This window comes from Elephas maximus, chromosome 11, assembly GCF_024166365.1.
Source record: "Elephas maximus indicus isolate mEleMax1 chromosome 11, mEleMax1 primary haplotype, whole genome shotgun sequence".
NCBI lineage: Eukaryota > Metazoa > Chordata > Mammalia > Proboscidea > Elephantidae > Elephas > Elephas maximus.
This window is the reverse complement of record NC_064829.1, coordinates 13,551,062-13,573,026: the sequence shown is the minus strand read 5'-3', so window position 1 is coordinate 13,573,026 and position 21,965 is coordinate 13,551,062. Positions and strand designations below refer to the sequence as shown.

Below are 21,965 nucleotides of genomic sequence, written 5' to 3'. Positions count from 1 at the left end.
ACTTGGAAAACCCTACGGCACATCCACGGAAGATACACATAAGCAAACCCTAGGGCTGGGAACTCCACTTCTGCTTACGCCCACTCCTCACTCACTGACACGGCTAGGTTCCAAAGACCGGGGCGGTATGCGGAAATCGGCACTATGCGAAAATGGAGAGGCTGTTCCTGTTTCCAGACCATGCATTTGCCCTTTTTATTTAGAAAATATGATCATAGAAATCATAACAGCTAAGATGCACTCATCACTGTGACAAGTCTGGTTATGGTTTATTCCTCTGTGGAGAAGGAGGCCTGGAGGAGACAAAGCTGGATAAAGCCGGGCTGTGTGACTGGGCTGTGTGATGATGGCTTAACCATTTCACCTTTCTCCTGTGCTGGGTCAGAGCTTCACTCCCACCCTTGCAAGCTCTGTGTTCTCGATCTGGAGACTGCTGTGCCCTCCGGGCCAGATGAATCACCACCAAGGCTCCAGGCTCAGGGCTTCCTGTGAAGGCGCTGGGAGCCTGGCCAAGTACCAGCACCACTGAGGCAGAGGCTTCAGGTCCAGCTGGGCTCATTATGCGATGTCACTACACTCGCACGCGTTTCTTCCAAACACGCCCTCCGATGCCTCTTGCTTTCCTCCCTTCCTACCCCACAGCACTTCTGAGCTGCAGGGCCTCAGGCCACATAGGAGCTGGGAACGCAAACAGGCATCTGCTGGCTCGGTGCTGCCTGTGTCTAACCAGAGACAACAGCCAGGGAGGAGGCTGGCACCTCCGCCAGTGGGACGGAGCAGAAGACGTGGGGCAACACGATCTCACTTCCTGGAAGCCGCCCAGAGACTGTCCTCGAGAGGGGGGACGCTGGCAGCCATTGCTGCCTTGCCAGCCGCCTTGTTAATATGTGGAATGGTCGGAGAGTGGACTCTTTACTATTGCCGTAAACTGAAATGCTGGATAACCGGACAGTAAGTGAGGAGTAGGAGTATGCGCCTACAGAAACCTGCAAAAATGTGTGTGTGTGTGTGTGCGCCAAACGTTTCCGCTACTCCAGCAGCATTACGAGGCTGATGCTCCTAATGCTGGAAGCATTCTATATGTCCATTAACAAAATAAGGGGCAAATATACCACACTATAGTCCCACAACAGATTAGTGAATAACAAAAGAGAAAAATTAATAAATATAGCTACATGCAACATGGATGAATTTCAAAAATATAAAGAACCCGGACACACGAGGATATGTTCAGTATAAAATACCCACCGCCATCGAGTCAATTCCAACTCACAGCAATCCTATAGAACTCAGTAGAACTGCCCCATAGGGTTTCCAAGGAGCAGCTGGTGGATCCGAGCTGCCGACTGTTCTTTTGGTTAGCACCCGAGCTTTTAAACCACTGCGCCACCAGGCCTTCATTCAGCATAGTTCCATACGAAGCTCAGACAGGCCAACTAAGCTATAGTTTTAATGGTCAAAATGGTTATTACCTTTGGAGAAGAGGGATGGGATAGAAACTAAAGTTGCAAGAAACAGGTGATCTGAGTATTAACTTCACGGGCATTCATTCTGTGATACTTCATTTGGCCTGTACGTTTAGATTCCATGTACTTTTTATAGTATGTTACAGTCAACATAAAAAGAACAAAAATATCTGCTTTAAATATCTTATTTCTAAAACTCTAGGTATATATACAACCAAGGTTTCCAATTTATACATCCAGGCATAGTTTGAGAACTGCTCCCTCTTCCCAAACACACACATACATGTTCAAGAAATTAACATAAAATCACTCCTAGTTTCTAACAACTCTGAGTCTGGCAGAACAACTCAAAACCACTTGAGGGACACGCCTACAACGAAGGCTGAACCAAATACCAAATTCCCATGAAGACCTGTTAAAGATGAGCTTACAACCCAAACCCAAAAAAAACCCTCAGTAGCAAAATGATTAAGACACTACACAAGTATTATAACACCAACTTCCTCCATTATAAGTAATCCCTGGAGGTTACAATCATTTTAAACACTCTATTTTAAAGGCATAATAAAAGGAAATATAAGAAAAGGACATAAGAAAAATAAGATCTGAAAACAAAACCCATAAAACTCTTTGAAATGAAAAATGGAGTTAACCAAAATGAAAAATTCAAAAGTGAGATGGTAGATTAGAATTTGGTAGCAGATAGAGAAATAACCAAAATGCAGATAGGAAATAAAGAAAAATTCAGTACTTTTATCTAACAGGAGTCCTATATTCCGAACCATGTAAAAAACACCTTTAACAACAAAAGATCTTTGAAAGGAGGAAAAAAAGGAATATGAGCTGGAGGAGAGGCAATATTCAAAACCTTAGTGGTTGAAAATTTCCTATAACTGATGGAAAGGCAAGAATCCTCAAATTCAAGCAGCAAGGCAAATCCTGAGTTGAATAAATAAAAATAAATCTACACCCAAAAACATCACAGTGAAACTGCAAAACATCAAAGAAAAAAGATCTCAAAACCAGCCAGGAAGTAAAAACAATATTACCTACAAGGACACAAATTTATATCAGAAAACCCCTCAAGTAATAAGAGATAATACTATCAAAATCATTGTATCAGATACCAAATAATATAATATCAAAAATATCAACTAGATCTCTACACTTTGCTAAATGATCATTTAAGAGTAATGGTGAAATAAACACATTTTCAGACAAAGAAAAGAGAAATACATCACTACCAGGCCCTCCTCCACATCACTACCAGGCCCTCCTCCACGTCACTACCAGGCCCTCCTCCACAGATGTCCTTTCAGGAAAAGAAACTGAACCAGAAAAGAGTAGGATAAAAGATGTATTCATGAGGAATAAAACAGGCAAACTCAGTAGTTAGTCTAAACAAGAATTTAATATGTAACATAAATAATACAGACGAGAAATTCAGAGGATATTAAAAAAATCGAGATAAAAGTTGATAGAAGATTAAGGTGGAAGAAAGGTTTAAAGGTCCTAAGCTCCTAGTTCCTTTAAGAGAATGGATATATTAACTTTAAAGATAAATATTTCAACAGTCCTTCTCTTACTTGAACAACATCATAGCCAACCCAGCCTACCAAGGGAGAACCCTTCAGATCAACTCCTCCTCTTCCTTCACTCCCTCAACCACTGAGGTAGGTCTGGAATTCCTCCCCAACACTTCCGTTTCTCCCAGACAACCTGTACTTAGGACAATGACTACAGTCTCCCAATTAGTCTTCCTGCCACCCATCTTTTTCAACAGGTAATCCAGACTGCTGCATCACTGTTCTAAATCACAAAAAATACAGCCTTTACAATCTAACCCTCACCTACTTTATTTAACAGCCTCATTTTCCTAGACTACGTAGACTCAGCAGACTCCTCATGACCAAACGGGCCACCCTCTTGGACTCACCAAGTTTCTAAACTGTCCACCCCTTGACCAAGCACACCCTTTTCCCTTTCTGAACTTCACCATCCTATCAAATCCAACTCAGATGGCACTAATCTTTTTAAACCAGCCCCAATCCTACCCATTATAATTTATTGTTTATATGTTGGTGGCATTCACTAAACTGTTAATTCTATGACAAGAATTCTTATTTGTCTTCATAATTGCTCTAGTACCTAATCTGGAACCTGGCAGAGCGTGCACTGTTCTATACTGACTGAACAAATGCAAAGTGTGAATGTCAACAGAGACATTCATCATGAACCTAACAACTTAAAACACATTAAAATATACACGTAAAATAAAGATTAAAAATATACATATAAAAAAACACAGCATGGAGTTAGTAAACAAGTTAAAGGGAACTAAAATACTGAGCTATTGTTATTAACATAAACACAAATTTCTCCTTAAAGAATATCTATCTCTTTACTAAGAAAGGAATAATTACAGTGGGCTGCAACAGTGCCGCAAATTTAAGTTAAACTGTTGTGTTTCTGATAAACTGAAAAAACTAAGTACAAATTATACTTGATGAGACACACTCTCTAGAAACTGTTCTGGAACAAGCATATGCATAAGCAGTTAGGTACACAGACCATCACGAGATAGATTAGCAGTGATCATCAAATGTGCTTTCTGCCCTCTACAAGAAAAAAAAAAATCTATTTAAGGCTCATATAAACAGTAAACACATTCCTATAAACTGAACTGCTTACCAAGAGATCTGCACATCTAAAAAGTGAAAGATGAGACTTGATGACAAGAAAAGTTTGTCAGAGACTGAAATATAACACATTTTAATAAAGAGTTTATTATAGACTTAAGAAAAACAGTATTTTGAACTGTTTTTTAAAATCAAGTATAAAAAACGATTAAAATTAAATATTAATATCAATGTTTTATAAGCCTCAAATTAAATTTACCTTTTTCTCTTTTTATTAATATTTTATTGTGTTTTTGGTGAAGGTTTACACAGCATTTTAGGTTTCCATTCACCAATTTCCACACAAACTGTCCAGTGCCATTAGTTACATTCTTCACAAAGTGTGAACATTCTCATCATTTCCCTTCTGGGTGTTCCATTTCCATTAATCTAGTTTTCCTGCCCCTTTACATTCTCGTCTTTGTTAAAAGGAGCACAGCACTTATGGGTGATATTCTTTATTTTGTGGGCTAATCTGTTATTTAGCTAAAACATGCTCTCTGAGGCTAGTTTTGGTTCAAGGTTTGAAGGGTATCTCAGGGCAACAGTCTCCAGGAGTCTTCCAGCCTCAACTGGTCCAGCCGGTCTGCTGTTTTTTTTTTTTTTTGGACCTTGAGGTTCTGTTCCACGTTTTTCTCTCATTCTATTAGGATCCATCTATTGTGGCCCTGGTCAGAATGGTCAGTAGTAGCAGCCGGGCATTATCTAGTTCTTCTGGTCTCAGGGTAGATGAGGCCATGGTTTGTGCAGACTATTAGCCTGTAGACTACTTTCTTCTCTGTCTTTGGTTTCACTTTCTCTTTTGTTCTGGACAAGTAGAGACCGATAGTTGTATCTTAGATGGCTGTTCGCAAGCTTTTGAGACCTCAGACACTATCCTCAAATTAGGATGTAGAACATGAACTTTATGGACTATATCACGCCAATTGAATAAGATATTCCATGAGCCTTTGGTCCTAATCCTTCGAACCCAGGAAATCAATCCCATGAGGTGTTTAGTTATATCTATGAAGTACTTGTAACTGTGCCCCTATGTGCTTTGTTATATATATGAATATGTGTGCATACAGTCACATACATGCATATCCAAAACCCCACTGCTGCTGAGTCATAGTGACCCTGTAGGATGGAGCAGAACTATCCCACAGGGTTTCCAAGGCTGCAAATCTTTATGGAAGCACAATGCGCCACCTTTCTCCCACTGAGTGGCTGATGGTTCCAACTGCCGACCTTTTGGCTAGCAGCTGAGCACTTAACCACTGCACCATCAGGGCTCCTTATACATGCATGTACATAGGCATGAGTCTATAATATACACATATATGCTTACATATACATACCTAAACACATATCTGTCTACATTCATACATATATACCTGCATATACATTTCTAGGTTATTGTTGCTATTGTTTCAAAATCATATATGCCGCAGCAATTACCAAAAGGTCCTTTTCCTGTATACATTTTAGTGACATCGTTCATCTTTGTCAAGCTATACACATTTCACCCTCATTCGGTATTACCCTTCCCACCACCAAAAACAACAAATGTCTATTGTCTAGAGAGTGAACCTGCCCACACCCCTGGTAACCACTAATGAACATAGTTTCTGTATATTTACCTGTTAAGGCCACTTCATAAAAGTGAGACATACAATGTTTGCTTTTTAGGAATAACTTATTTCGCTCAACATGTCCTCCAGGTTCATCCATTTTCCAAGATGTTTTGGGAACTCATTTTCCTTTATCTCTGAGTAGTATTCTGTTATATGTACCATGTTTTACTTATCCATTCATTTGCTGATGGGCACTTAGGTTGTTTTCATCTTTTTGCTATTGTGAACAGTGCTGTGATGAACACAGGGGTGCACATATCTGTTCGTGTTATTTCTACCAGACCCCTAGGCTACACACCTAGGAGTAGAATTGTTGGGTCATATGGCAGCTCTACCTCTAGCTTTTTGAGGAGCCGCCACACTGTTTCCCACAATGGCTGTACCATTCTGCATTCCCATCAGCAATGGATAAAGGATCCAACTTCTCCACATTCTCTCCAACACTTGTTATTTTCCTTTTTTTTTAAAAAAAAAAAATCTTAGCCATCCTAGTGGGAGTAAAATGGTATCTCATTGTGGTTTTGTCTTGCATTTCTCTGATGCTGAGCATCTTTTCACATGCGTTTGCACCCTCTGTCCAGTTTCTGACTAGAAGTTTACCTCTTTCTTAAGCAGGCCCTTCTATGTTCACTTTGGAGACAAACAGGCTTTAATTTTAAAAAATGGGTGAGGAACATTTTTTTTTTGTGAGACAGCATAAAGAAAGAAAGCACTTATATTGCCTAAAAAGTTTACAACCCTATCTTAATTTATGCTAAATTATTTTAAAACATTTTATTAATCCTAAACTATTAATATACCTGATACAAAACAAAAACCTTAGATTTGTTTTGATGAGAAATTTCCAAAATTAAACTAAATGGGCCTACTATAAAATGTTCAGGTGTTAGTAATAGATTTTTATTGTTTGCTTTTTCTTGTTACTGAAGGGTTTGATAATGTATTTAGAAAATCTTTTAAAGAAATATTACCATTTTCTCATATCACACTAACTTTTTCATTAGTTTTTAGACAAATTTGGTAAAAGAAACCAAAAAGAGTAAAAAATGGGGTAAGCCTGCTTTCTCTACATAAATATACCTGAATCTTCAGCTAATCTGCTAATTCTTTCCAAAACAGCAATACAATCTCTTTCATCATCGCTGACTTCCCTCAATGTATCCAGCAAACTCCGGGCCACCATTTGTCTACACAGAGAAAGGAAAACAGAAAAATTTCAGGGACATCAGTAGTTAACATCTAGAATTTTAAAAGAGAATTTTTTTCCTTTCTTTTTTTTAATTAGGCAGGTAATTTCCTAAGCGGTAAATGCTAATACTGATTTTATTTTAACAAGATGAGACAGAATATTTATTCCAAAATATTTTTCCTATCTTTATCTAGCTGACTTAGCAAATTTCTAAGGTCAATGGAAATTCACTTTAAACAACTATCCTTCAAATATCATAATAGGAAAATACAATCACTTTTCATTATACAAAATGTTATCTTTTTATTTTTTTACTAATATGAGTTGTACACATTTATACGCAAATATTTTGAGTAAAGGCTTTTGTTTTCCAGAAAAGTCTGACACAGGTGGTTTGCAGACCGTAACTGGAAAAACCACATCAGGAGAGTGTTAGCTGTAATCACTGCTGTGATCTAATCCCCTTGACCATCACCTGGCACAAATAACAGACTCCCCAAATAATCAGTTAATGAATAGCAAAATTACGCTCAATGGCAAAAAAAGCAATCATTTTTTTTGCAAAAAGCAAAGGAAGAGTTGTATGTTTACTAAAATCAAGAAGTAAACAACTGGAAAACAGGCTATGTCTGTGATTATTAATAAAACTTGGAGATTCAGATTGTTCATGCTAATAATACCTACTTGAATTGGATACTGTTATTTTTCCCAACTGAAAGTAATGTAATAAAAATTACCCTTCCTCCACTTCCCCTTTAACTAAAAGAATATGCACGTACCTGTTAAATACGTTCTCACTTGCTGCATACTTGTCCAATCTTCCCAGCGGCGTCAACATTTCATCTTGTGAGACAAAGTCCAGGGCTGAAGGTACAATAATCACATCAGACTCTGAGCTGTAGTCATCCACACCAACTATCAGAGACATCAGAAATACTCCTTACAACACTTTGAAACTAAAAAGTCCCCCTTGCCTGCCTGAAGCGGCATAGGTAGACCTGCCCTTGACGTTTCTGAAGTGGTGCAGTCACGAGAGAATCAATCCAGCGGTCATGAGCAACTGAAGGCCGCCTCCTCTCCTTCTTCTACAGGTATTTTCTAGCTGTCCCTAGAAGCATGGGTCAGGGGCCACAGAAGCTCAGTGTGGGTGAAAGAGCACACAGAGTGCCGACAACTTATCCTCTCAATCAAAACATAATAACTTGTGAGTCAATAAATAAAAAGTCCAACAGTGACATAGTTAATTCTGCAATGCAAAAGAGGGAGCTAACCTGAAGTGACTCAATATGGGAAAGCTAAAACCATCAGTATATTTACTTTAACTAAACAAATATTTATTAAGTACATTATGTGCCAAATATTAGACTGGATGCTGAGAGACAAACAATAAAAACACTAAGGTCTCTGCCTTCAAAGAACTAACATTTTATTGAAAATTAATGTATTTTTAAATGATCATTGTAAAGGAAGGAATCCGCAAAGTGCAATTCCAGGAACCCCTTGGAGCTACAGGAGTAGGAAAGGAAGGCCAAGGAAAAGTGGCTGAAAATGAAACACAAGGTAGTGGTTTCAAAGGAATTAACAAGCAAAGAGAGCTTGGAGGTGCATTTAAACAGCACCTAGGGCCAAAGGGGAAGGCTGCAGGCGCAGTGGTTAAGAGCTACAGCTGCTAACTAAAAGGTCTGCTGTTCGAATCCACCAGGCACTCCTTGGAAACCCTATGGGGCAGTTCTACTTTGTCCTACAGGGCCACTAGGAGTCAGAATCGACTTCGACGGCAACGAGTTAGGTTTGTTTTTGTTTTTTAACTGCCAAAGGAGTCAAGCAGAAAACTGAAAGGTGACCACTGAATCTGGTGCTTTTGTGTCACTGTGGTGCCTAGTTCACTGAACAAGGCCAATTTTCAGTGGTATGAAAGCCAAGCTAGAATGATTAAAGAGGTAATGAAAACATAAAGAAGTAAAAACGAGTGCAGTATATGCTTCCCAGAACTGCGGCTATGGAATAAAAAAAAAAAAAAAAAAAAATTTTTATGGAATAATAGATCAGATTATTAACCAGTGCATACAGGCAAAAAGATTTGTTTTGGTGCCAATGTTTAAAAGGAGAAAGATCTGAAACATTTATATACTGACAATAGCTAACAAATAAATGTTAGTTGAAGCTCTAGGAACAAGAGAACATAAACTGATAGAAAAATGATGAGGTCGGAAAAAATGGAACCCAGTGCTGAGGTAGATGGGTCAGAAAAGATTGATCATTTCCTAATCAAACTCCCAATCACGCTGCTTTTATAGCATTTAAAAATGCCTGTTTTTTAAGTAAATGAGTACTGCACAGGCTTACCTCGTAGAACTATTCTGAATAAGATTAAGAAAACTACTTTTACAACCAACCGAAAACTACCAGGAAGAGACCGTAAAACACAACACATACTTTTAATTTAACTATGCTAAATTGCTAAATTGATGGTCTCTTCCACAGTTGGCCCCTGGTCTCGTTATCAATCTTTTCTGTTGCCCATATAGCAGCATTTGGGAGGGTTTCTTGTGTATTGTTCTTTTTTTCTCATAAGCAGAGAACTGACACAAAGATAAAAGCTCTAGTCATGAGTGATGAATAAATTTATTTATTTTAAAAACATTAAGTGCCCTTAAATGTGTCAGAAAATATTCTGGAGATAAAGCCTTGAACAAGGCAAAAGCCCCTGCCCTCATGGAGCCTCCATCCTGTTGTAGAAACAAGTCATCTAGACCAGGTGGTGACAGTGCTGTAGGGAAGAGCGAAGCAGTGAAGGGGGGTAGGATGGGAAGAGCCCGGAATAGAAATAGGAAAGGCATTTCTTGGGCAGCTCTTAGGAGTTTGGGAAAGGCCCTGAATTCCTGACAATTAAAGAGCTAAATCTTGAAGAAAATTAGAACAAGTCAATGAGAGCCAAAGTACGACCCTGAGTGTATCCCACCTGAATTTAGAGACCATCTCAAAAATAGATTTGATGCGTTGAACACTAATGACCGAAGACCAAATGAGTTGTGGAATGACATCAAGGACATCATACATTAAGAAAGCAAAAGGGCATTAAAAAGACAGGAGAGAAAGAAAAGACCAAAATGGATGTCAGAAGAGTCTGTGAAACTTGCTCTTGAATGTCAAGTAGCTAAAGCGAAAGGAAGAAATGATGAAGTAAAAGACTTGAGCAGAAGATTTCGAAAGGCAGCTCAAGAAGACAAAGTAAAGTATTATAATGACAAGTGAAAGGATCTGGAGACGGGAAACCAAAAGGGAAAAGCATACTATGCATTTCTCAAGCTGAAAGAACTGAAGAAAAAATTCAGGCCTCTAACTGCAATACTGAAGGATTCTATGGGGAAAATGGGAAGCCCTGGTGGCTTAGCGGTTAAGTGCTACAGCTGCTAACCAAAGGGTCGGCAGTTCAAATCTGCCAGGCGCTCCTTGGAAACTCCATGGGGCAGTTCTACTCTGTCCTACAGGGTCGCTATGAGTCGGAATCAACTTGATGGCGCTGGGTTCTGGATATGGGGAAAATATTAAACGACTCAGGAAGCATCGAAAGAAGATGGAAGAAATACAAAGTCACTATGCCAAAAAGACTTGGACGACATGCAACCATTTCAGGAGGTACCAATATGAGCAGGAACCACTGGTAATGAAGGAAGTAAGTCCAAGCTGCACTGAAGGCATTGGCAAAAAAACAAGGCTCCAGGAAGTGCCAGAATACCAACTGAGATGTTTCAACAAACAGATGCAGCACTGGAAGTACTCACTCATCTATGCCAAGAAATTTGGAAGACAACTGCCTGGCCAACCAACCGGAAGAGATCTATATTCATGCCTATTCCCAAGGAAGGTGATCTCCCTGAATGTGGAAATAATTGAACAATATCATGAATATCACATGCAAGAAAAATTTTGCTGAAGATCATTCAAAAGCGGCTGCAGCAATATATCTACAAGGAACTGTCAGAAATTCAAGCCAGATTCAGAAGAGAATACAGAACCAGGGATATATCACTGCTGATGTCAGATGGATCCCAGCTGAAAGCAGAGAACACCAGAGGATGTTTACCTCTGTTTTACTGACTATGGAAAGGCATTTGACTGTGTGGATCATAACAAACTACAGATAACATTGCGAAGAATGGGAATTCCAGAACACTTAATTTTGCTTATGAAGAACCTCTACTTAGACCATGAGGCAGTCACTGGAACAGAACAAGGGGACACTGTGTGGTTCAAAGTCAGGAAATGTGTATGTCAGGGTTGTATCATTTCACCGTATTTATTCAATCTGTATGCGAGCAAATAATCTGAGAAGCTGGACTATATGAAGAAGAACGGGCCATCAGGACTGGATGAAGACTCATTAACAACCTATCATATGCAGATGACACAACCTTGCCTGCTAAAAATGAAAAGGACTTGAAGCATTTACTGATGATGAAACACCACAGCCTTCAGTACGCATTACACCTCAACATAAAATGAAAATCCTTACAACTGGACCGATAGGCAACATCATGATAAACAGGGAAAAGACTGACGTTGTCAAGGATTTTATTTTCCTTGGATCCACAATCAACACCCATGGGAGCAGCAGTCAAGAAATCAAAAGACGCTTTGCATTGGGCAAATCTGCTGCAAAAGACCTCTTTAGCGTGTTGAAAAGCAAAGATGTCACCCCGAAGACTAAGGTGCGCCTGGCCCAGGCCATGGTGTTTTCAATCGCCTGCTATGCATGTAAAAGCTGGACGATGAATAAGGAAGACCGAAGAAGAACTGACGCCTTTGATTTGTGGTGTTGGAGAAGACTATTGAATATACCATGGACTGCTAAAAAAAAACAAACAAATCTGTCTTGGAAGAAATACAACCAGATGCTCCTTAGAAGAAAGGATGGTGAGACTGTATCTTACATACTTTGGACATGCTGTCAGGAGGGATCAGTCAGTCCCTGGAGAAGGACATCATGCTTGGTAAAGCAGAGAGTTAGTAAAAAAGAGAAAGGCCCTCGTCGAGATGGATTGACACAGTGGCTGCAACCATGGGCACAGCAGCAACTGTGAGGATGGCGCAGGACCAAGCAGCGTTTCGTTCTGTTGTACACAGGGTCACTACGAGTCAGAACCAACCCGACGGTACCTAACAACAACAAAAATTTGCCAAATAAAACTAGTTTCGGTATTTAGGGGCAGGTTAACCAGTAAGCAAGGTAGCATGGGGTTAATTGTGTTTACTTACTAATCTGTAGTCCACAATTTCACATGAGTTTCACCACATCTTTCATACCTTAAACAATTTAAAACACAGTCAAAATATATGAAATATATTGTTCAGACACTGGACAAAAAGCAGTACAGGACAACCACCACTGAGCGAGGGGGAACAAATGAGGCAACCCAAGGACTGCCTCAGCTTACTGCCTGCAAAAAAATTTTCAGGCCACAGTACCATCGGGATCCCCCAGGAAACCCAGGAGATTCCTTGAACTGAAGAGACAAAATGAGCATTCAGGGAGGCCAAAGCAGCTAGAATATGCAGGGCAGAGTACCACAGAGGAGAGCGTTCCACCGAGCATGTTGGAGGTCTACAGAAGATTCCCGAGTCTTCAGCTAAGTTCTAAATCACTGCATACATGTGAACAAACTACCTGAGTCTGGGAAAGAACCACCTGAAAGGGTGAGGTGGACCAATCCCCAACGATCACAAAGAGCCAGGAACAGTTCATGTCCCTCTCGGCGAAAAGGAAAGCCTTTATAATACATGGGGCAACAGGTGGAGTACTCACAAAGGTATTGCCTCCGAAGTGGCAAATGATTAGCCCAAGACCAAAAGCCGTTCTAATTTTGCCTAACAAAGCTTAAAGCAAGCTTTCAAAGAAATTTTCAACAGAACAACCGGAATGGAAATAATGAGAATGTTCATGCACTGTGAAGAATGTAACCAGCGTCTCGGAACAACTTGTGTGGAAATTGTTTAATCGGAATCTAAACTACTGTGTAAAATCTTACCAAAAACACAATAAAATATTATTAAAAGAAAAAGAAACAAACTGTCACCAAGTAACCTATCTGTGTCCCAAAACAAAGCTCGAGAGTACCTAAAGGAACATAAAATATTTGGCACCCAACAAGGTAAAAATTGCACTGTTTAGCAACCAATAAAAAATGATCAACCATGTGTGCAAAAAGCAGGAAAACAGAAGCCATAATGAGTCAAAAAATTCATCAATAGGAATAGATGCAGAATTAAAAAAGCCAACAGAACTAGCAGATAAGGACCCGGAAAAACAGGTATTAAAACAATACTTCCATACGTTCAAGAAAGAAAAGCCCGTGTACGTTAAGAAGACACATGGAGAAAAAAAGGACCCAAATTGAACTTCTAGAGATGAGAAAAACAATGTCTGACATGAAAAATACACTGGATGCAATTAACAGCAGATTAGATGCTGCAGAAGAAAAGATTCATGGCCTTCAAGACATAGCAAGAGAAACTATCCTGTATGAAATGGAGAAAAAATAGTCACTTCTTGTTATTCACAGTAGTAATTATGTTCTATGAAGGAGCTGTGAACACTGAATTAGCAAATACCAAACCTGCCTTGTTTGACCTTAGATGACAACAAGTTGTCAGGCAACTCACGTTTTCTGCCACTGTGAGCGTGTGTGTACGTACAAGTGACCACAAAAGTGCTGTAAGCACTGAGTTTGAGGCTACAAATAAATTTTAGCAAGTAGGTGAATTCACAAGTACAGAATCCATAACGATGGGGACCAACCGCACTGAGGAAGGAAAACACGGGATCACCAGTTAACTCTGGGAAGACTGCAGGCACATGGATGACACACACGCAACAGGGATCCCCAACGGAGGAAGGGGGACGTAAACATATTTGAAAACACTGTTGTGTGCCATCAAGCCAATTCCAACTCAGGGCAACCCCAGGTGACGGAGTAGAACTGTCCCACTGAGGTTTGCTGTCTGTAATCTTTACGGAAGCACATTGCCAGATCTTTCTCCCTCAGAGTGTCTGGGTGGGTTCGAACCACCAACATTCCAGTTAGGAGCCAAGCATTTAACCACTGCACCACCAGGGCTCCTTTTTGAAGACATAGTGAAGGAAATTTTTCCAAATTTGAGGAAAATTATAAAGCCACAGACCTAAGAAGCTCAGTGAATCCCATAAGCAAGAATGATGATAATGCAGGCAGCCCCCGGGTTTCAAACGTCTGACTTACGTACACCTATAGTTACGAACCAACCCCCTGTAAAGTCTAAAAAAAAAAAACGGACTCAATGTTCAGGCCCCCAAGCTCCCATGACAGGCTACACTTCTCTCATGTGCACAGGTGCTGCAGTGGGTCCCTGAGTGGCTGCTGGCAGCAAGCAGGCCCCTGTGACACGGTGTGTCCAGCCACAGCCCACAGCAGCGAGTGGAGAGCCCACATGCTCCTGCCTCCCTTCGAGCTCAGAAAGAGCTGAACCCGCCATTCATGTGCCACAAGCATCAAAACTCTGCTCTGCATGGTGGGTCTGCAGGTGGTGATAACCAGCAGCCAGAAGGCGGGCATCACACTGTGTTCTCCCAGTACAACTGGACAGTGTGTCACACTGGGCACACTGCTGGCCCCCTTACCCAGGTCTGTTCCACCCCATCCTGCTGGGCTCTCCACGCTGTGCAGTGGGGACCATCAAAGCACCTCTCTGGGCTTCTGTTTCCCCTACCTCACACATGTGGGGTTTCACTTCTGCAGTAGTTCTTAGCGTTTTGGCGGCTGGAAGTGGGTAAGGGTAGTCTTAGATTCCTGACTTCCGTACGTCTATACGGTTTCCAGGGTCCATGGAGAACTTTTGGAGCCCTGGTGGCATAGTGGTTAAGAGCATAGCTGCTAACCAAAAGGTAAGCAGTTCAAATACACCAGCTGCTCCTTGGAAACCCTATGGGGCAGTTCTACTCTGTCCTATAGGGTTGCTATAAGTCAGAATTGACCCCACGGCAAGAGGTCTGTTTTTTTGTTCTTTTTGTTTTGGTTTTATGGAGAACTTCGGACTTCGGTTTTCCTAAGCGTCCTGTTCTCAACCCTTGGGCACCGGGCTTGCTTTTAGCACATGCAGGGGCCTAATAGTTTGTACATGAGGTTGAGAGGTCTGGTGAGGAGGTGATGCAGGAACGAACCCTCTGGCCCCAGCACCATCCTACCCATACCCCCAACCCTGCCTGCCTCTGCTGTGGAGGGTTCAAAACCCAGTGGAATGCAGCCTGGTGGTACAAGGTAGATTTTTTGGTTCAGTGTCTACAACAAAGTATCTAACTGGTCTCCAAGACTTTCGAGAACAGAATCCTCTGAGTAGTTTGGGTAACATTTGCCCTGTGGCTATCTCTTCAGCTGTGCAGAATGTACATACAATGATTCGTATTAACACGTACTACTTTGCAACATACATCAAAACATTATTATTACTCTATTATTATGTTAAAGATGTTTTAATGTATCTGGAAGTGTTCCTTTAATGTTTTTTATGCATAGAAAGGTTCACTACATACTAAGACAAGCATCCGACTAACTGACATCAGATATGAACCATTCTTAACTGTTCCGACTTATGTACAAATTTGACTTAAAGACAGATTTAGGAACACACCTTGTTCATAATCCCAGGACTGTCTATACACCAAGGCACAACACAATCACAAACTGTTTAAAGGCAAGGATAAAGGGAAAACTTTTTAAGCAGCCAGAGGAAAAAACTCATTACATACAGAGAAACAAAAGTAAGGATGACAACAGACTTCTCATCTGAAACAATATAAGCCAGGAGACAGTGGAACAAATCTTTAAAGTACTGAAAGAAAAAAAAAAAGTCAACCTACAACTCTATACCCAGCAAAAACAACTTCCAAATACAAAGGTGAAAAAAGACTTTTTCAGACATGCAAAAGCTGAAAGAGATCACCAGCAGACCTGTACTACAAGAAATATTAAAAGAAATCCTTCAAGCAAAAGGAAAACAATACTAGACAGAAATCTGGATCTAAACAAAGGAATGAAGAACATGAGAAATGGAAAATATGTGGATAAATATAAAAGCCTTTTGTTCTTATTTTAAAAATCACTTTAAAAAATAATTGACTGTTGAAAGCAAAAATATGCATTGTGGGATTTATAACACGTAGAAGTAGAGCATATAACCACAAGAGCACAAGGGCAGGGAAATGATAAAGTACAGTGCTGTAATCTTACACTACAAAGAAATGGTAGGCTGTAATAAACCAAATATGTATCGCTACTAGAAACTCTACAATCCAAAAAGAATTAGTCCATGTTCAACCATTTCAAGAGGCAGCATATGATCAGGAACCGATAGTACTGAAGAAGTCCAAGCTGCTCTGGCAAAAAACAAAGCTCCAGGAATTGATGGAATATCAATCGAAATGTTTCAACAAACAGATGCAGTGCTGAAGTGCTCACTCATCTATGCCACAAAATATGGAAGACAGCTTCCTGGTCAATTGACTAGAAGAAATCCATATTTATGCCTATTCCCAAGAAAGGTGATCCAACCAAATATGGAAGTCATTGAACAATATCATTAATATCACACACAAGTAAAATTTTGCTGAAGATCATTCAAAAGCAATCGCAGCAGTGCCTTGACAGGGAAGTGCCAGAAATTCAGGAAGGATTCAGAAGAGGACGTGGAACCAGGGATGTTATTGCTGATGTCAGATGGATCCTGGCTGAAAGCAGAGAACACCAGAAGGATGTTTACCTGTGTTTTATTGAGTATGCAAAGGCATTCGACTGTGTGGATTATGGATAACATTGCAAAGAATGGGAATTCCAGAACACTTGATTGTGCTCATGAGGAACCTTTACATAGATCAAGAGGCAGTTGTTTGGACAGAACAAGGGGATGCCGTGTGGTTTAATATCAGGAAAAGTGTGTGTCAGGATTGTATCCTTTCACCATACCTATTCGATCTGTATGCTGAACAAATAATCCGAGAAGCCGGACTATAAGAAGAAGAATGGGGCATCAGGATTGGAGGGAGACTCATTAACAACCTGTGTTACGCAGATGACACACCCCTGCTTGCTGAAAAGTGAAGAGGACTTAAAGCACTTACTAACGAAGATCAGAGACCACAACCTTCAGTATGGACTGCACATCAACATGAAGAAAACAAAAATCCTCACAACTGGACCAATAAGCAACATCATGATAAACGGAGAAAAGACTGAAGTTGTCAAGGATTTCATTTTACTTGGATCCACAATCAACACCCATGGAAGAGGCAGTCAAGAAATCAAAGGACACACTGCATTGGGTAAATATGCTAGAAAGGACCTCTTTAAAGTGTTGAAGAGCAAAGACGTCACCTTGAAGACTAAGGTGCGCCTGACCCAAGCCATGGTATTTTCAATTGCCTCCTATGCCTGTGAAAGCTGGACAATGAATAAGGAAGACCGAAGAAGAACTGACACCTTTGAATTGTGGTGTTGGCGAAGAGTGTTGAATATACCATGGACTGTCAAAACAACAAACAAATCTGTCTTGGAGGAAGTGCAACCAGAAAGCTCCCTAGAAACAAGGATGGTGAGGCTGCATTTTACATACTTTGGACATGTTGTCAGGAGGGATCAGTCAGTCCCTGGAGAAAGACATCATGCTTGGCAAAGTACTGGGTCAGCGGAAAAGAGGAAGACCTTCAATGAGGCGGGATGACACAGTGCCTGCAACAATGAGCTCAAGCATAACAACGACTGTAAGAATGGCGCAGGACCGGGCAGTGTTTTGTTCTGTTGTGCACAGGGTCACTATGAGTCGGAACCGGCTCGACATCACCTGACAACAACAATATAAACTCTAAAACAATCACTGTGAAAAACAAAACCACCAGAAAAAAAATCCACCAAAGACATATAGGTAATAAACCAATAAAAGATATAAAATGGAATCATTAAAAAATACTTTCTTTTGAAAAGAAAGCAGAGAAAGAGGATAAAGGAGACAAGGAAGAGAGAGAACAATCTTATCAATAATCCCATTAAGGGCAAAGAGTTTAAATGTCCTAATTAAAAGGCAGAGACTGTCAAGCTGGATTAAAAATAACACCCAGCTGTGCAGAAAAAAAGGAGCCCGGTAGTGCAGTTGTCAAGTGCTCAGCTGCTAACCAAAAAGGTCAGTGGTTTGAACCCACCAGCAGCTCCACAGGAGAAAGATGTGACAGACTGCTTCTATAAAGATTACAGCCTTGGAAACCTTATGGGGCAGTTCTACTCCGTCCTGCACGGCAGCTATGAGCTGAAATCAACTTGATGGGAACGGGTTCAGTTTGGCACAGAAAAATTTTGATACAGCTTATTCTGAACTACAACTCATAGCAAAGTACCCCATTTACTACCTAACAAAGCTGTAAAAGCCACTTGGCTACTCTCGTTTGCCTCATTTTCCTTCTCTGTAACATAAGACTGGTGAGCTGGCATGACCTCAAAGGTACCTTTATGTAGGCTTTAGAATTCTAGTACCGTGACCAAACTGTTTCATCAGAGTCTCTCACTGCTAATCTTAATATTAATCCTGTTCCATAAAAAGTGGTTTGTTTTTTGAGCAAAGGAGGGGAGAGAAGACTCCTGGACTGTCAAACGTTAACGTGTTTAACATTCCTCTGGGTCAGGAACATAAAGTGTCGATTTTCAGATACCGACTATGTAGGCTTGGGGTAAGGACCACCAAAGCCACTGCTGTCGAGATGATTCCAACTCATAGCAACCCTACGAGACAGAGCAGAATTGCCCCACAGGGCTTCCAAGGAGTGGCTGGTGGATTCGAACTGCTGACCCTTTGGTTAGCAGCTAAGTTCTTAACCACTGCATTGCCAGGGCTCTGCAGTGAGGCCCAGGAGCATTCAATTTTAATCAATAACCCAAATAGTTCAAATGTGGATTATTTAGTGACCATATTTGAAAAACATACTCTTAGATAGTAACAAAATTATATTTTCCTTCAACCTTTTTGGCACCACTCTATCAATCATGATTGACAATCACTTCCACACAAAAGTGGTGCAAGTACTGGAGACAAAGGCTCACTTCTATTTCTCGATGCTGCTACCTCCCGCCAAGATCTGTGAAATCATTCTGGTGTGAATCTCTCAGTTCAAGATACTGAAATGACTTCCTCATTAATTTTTCATTGGATTAATAAGGCTATGGATTCCATCTTTATGGAGGCCACAAGGATTTGATTATCATGATTACAGAATGCACGCTTATCTTACCCAGCCATCCTGCAAATGCATCAATTTCTCCTTTTCATTTTAAGAGCTATAAACCAAACCAAACCCATTCCCATTGCCATCTACGCAACTCTGATTCACAGTGACCTTATAGGACAGAGTAGAACTGTCCTATAGGGTTTTCAAGGCTGTAAATCTTTACTGAAGCAGGCTGCCACATTTTTCTCCTTCGGAGCAGCTGGTGAATTTAAACCACTGAACTTTCAGTTAGCAGACTAGGACTTAACCACAGTGCCCCCGGGCTCCTTTTCAAGGTCATATAGGTAGTTAAGGATTTGAACCTTAAAACAGTTTTATTCCTGAGTCCATGGTCTTAACTATCAAGCAACAGAGCTATAAGCACTAAGAAATTTTGTTCCCATAAATAAGTCGATGATGGTAAGGGTTTTGATAGCACCGCCACTCATTTTCTTGAACTTCTTCCAAATTATGTGTCAAATATTCAAAATTTAATTTTAATGCACTATCAATGTCTCTATTTTTTTATGAAAGCAAAGTTTTAGAAACCACCTGACTTGTAAAACTATTTGTTACAGTCTTTAGATAGTCCACCTCTTAACACTTTCATCCATATTTCAAAGGGTCCTTTTGTTTGGCACTGAAGGTTTTTCACACCCTGGGACAATGCACACCATTAGCTCTGAGGTAGTTGAGAGATAGGCCTTTTTGTCAAATGGGAGAAGGGGGAGTGTGAAAGGAACAACCTTAGATCCAAACCCCCAGGCATATCTTTGCTACAGCGTACTCATGGAAGTTGGGGTCTAGAAAATCCCTTAAAAGTTATCCAACCTGATTTATCCCCTGGAAAATCGTTGTATGCCTTAAAGGGTTCAAGTGCCCCAGTTTGTGTCTGAACTAGGGTGTTGGAAACTGCAAAGAGAGAAGAGATACAGAATACTTTATAAGAGCAGAAATTACAGCTCTTAAGTGTCTACCCAGAGGCTTAGAACTTCAAAGGTCTGATGATCTACTTCTGCAAAATCAGCCATAGAAAACTCTGTGGAGCACAGCTCTACTCTGACACACATGGGGTCGCCATGAGTCAGAATTGACTACAGGGCAAATTTTTAATTTTTTTAGCATCTGATCAGAAATGTAGGTGAGAAAGGTAGGGTTAAAAACTAATTCAAGACCTCATGTTTGGTAACTCAAGATAACTGGGGAGAATGATGGTAATTGGAAAGTCATGAGGAAGAGCTTATTTTATGATTAGTTTAGATAGCTGAATTTCCAGAACAAATATGACACTGAGATGGAGACTCTATTGGGGGAAAAAAAAATCCAAACCATACAGTTTCTAAGACTGTAATCTTTATGGAAGTCGACTGCCTCATCTTTTTATTCTCTTCTAGGAGCCCTGGTGGCACAGTGGTAAAGTGCTGGACTGCCAATCAAGAGGTCGGTGGTTTGAACCCACCAGTGGCTCAGTGGGAAAAAGGTATGGCTGCCTGCTGCCATAAAGATTTACAGCCTTGGAAACCCTATGGGACAGTTCTACGCTGTCCTCTAGGGTCCAATAAGTCAGAATCGACTAGATGGCAGTGCGTTTGGGTTGTTTTCTTTTTGGTAAGATAGTCACAATGGAGTTTCTGGGTTCATTAGCATATTAATGTCTTTGAAAAGTACTACAGCAAAAAAAAATTTGTATAACCTAAATCAACCAAGAAACCAAGCCAGTTGCCATCCAGTTGATTCTACTAACAGCAACCCTATAGGACAAAAGTAGATCTGCCCCACAAGGTTTCCAAGGAGCAGCTGGTGGATTCAAACCGCCAACCTTTTGGTTAGCAGCCAAGCTCTTAACCACTGTGTGCCAGGGCTCCAAGCTTAACTCAAACTTGATCAAAATACCTTTTATTTCCCACTAACCTCTAATAATGTGCTATAAAACAGAAAAACGCTGATAGTCCCTTCTACTCTTCAATTCTTCCCTTGATACCACTTAGGCCACAATTGTTTTTAGGTGCCGTTGAGTTGATTCCAAATCAAAGTGACCCCATGCACAACAGGACGAAACACTGCCTGGTCCTGCTCCATCCTCACAGTTGTTGCTATGCTTGAGCCCACTGTTGCAGTCACTGTGTCAATCCATCTTGTTGAGGGTCTTCCTCTTTTTGCTGACCCTGTACTTTACCAAGCATGATGTCCTTCTCCAGGGACTGATCCCTCCTGACAACATGTCCAAAATATATAAGACGCTGCCTCACCATCCTTGCTTCTAAGGAGCATTCTGGTTGTACTACTTCCAAGACAGACTTGTTTGTTCTTTTGGCAGTCCACGGTATAGTCAATATTCCTCGCCAACAATAGGCCACAATAAACTTGACAAACTCCCTCCTCTGTTTCCCAAGTCCTTACATCTTAGAAAACGGAAGATGAGAAAGAGACAAACCCAAATCGACTCTTCAAAAATATAAGTTTCGTTAAAGGTATCTGTTGGTTTTGACTCACGGCAATGCCATCTGTTACAGAGTAGAACTGCTCCACAGGGTGTAATCTTTACGGAAGTAGTCCCTTCTTTGGTGGCGCTGTTCGGTGGGTTCCAATGGCCAGGCCAATCTTTAGGTCGGTAGCCAAGTACGAACAGTTTGTGCCACTTAGGGACCTTATATAATGAAAGAAAAAGGCTGAGAAATTATTCCCAATCAAAAAAGGCTTTCAGTTAGTCTAGATACAATGCATGTGCCTGGATTG

General features: G+C 40.6%; 1 protein-coding gene across 5 annotated transcripts in view; it reads right to left on the bottom strand.

Annotated features, from left to right (window-relative positions):
* PPP4R1 (protein phosphatase 4 regulatory subunit 1) overlaps positions 1 to 21,965 on the bottom strand; it is a 181,257-nt gene that overhangs the window by 146,206 nt on the left and 13,086 nt on the right. For 3 of the 5 annotated variants that reach the window (XR_007519172.1, XR_007519171.1, XM_049900162.1), the window contains exons 3-4: positions 7,729 to 7,864; positions 6,841 to 6,947 (exon numbers count right to left, since the gene is read on the bottom strand). The exons of 1 other annotated variant lie outside the window; for it this stretch is intronic. Coding sequence is in view for 2 of the 4 variants with exons in the window: in XM_049900162.1 (XP_049756119.1) it covers positions 6,841 to 6,947; positions 7,729 to 7,864 (243 nt within the window). In the remaining 2 variants the exon portion in view is untranslated. The remainder of the gene's footprint in view (positions 1 to 6,840; positions 6,948 to 7,728; positions 7,865 to 21,965) is intronic. One more of the 5 variants, XM_049900163.1, reaches the window with a different exon arrangement.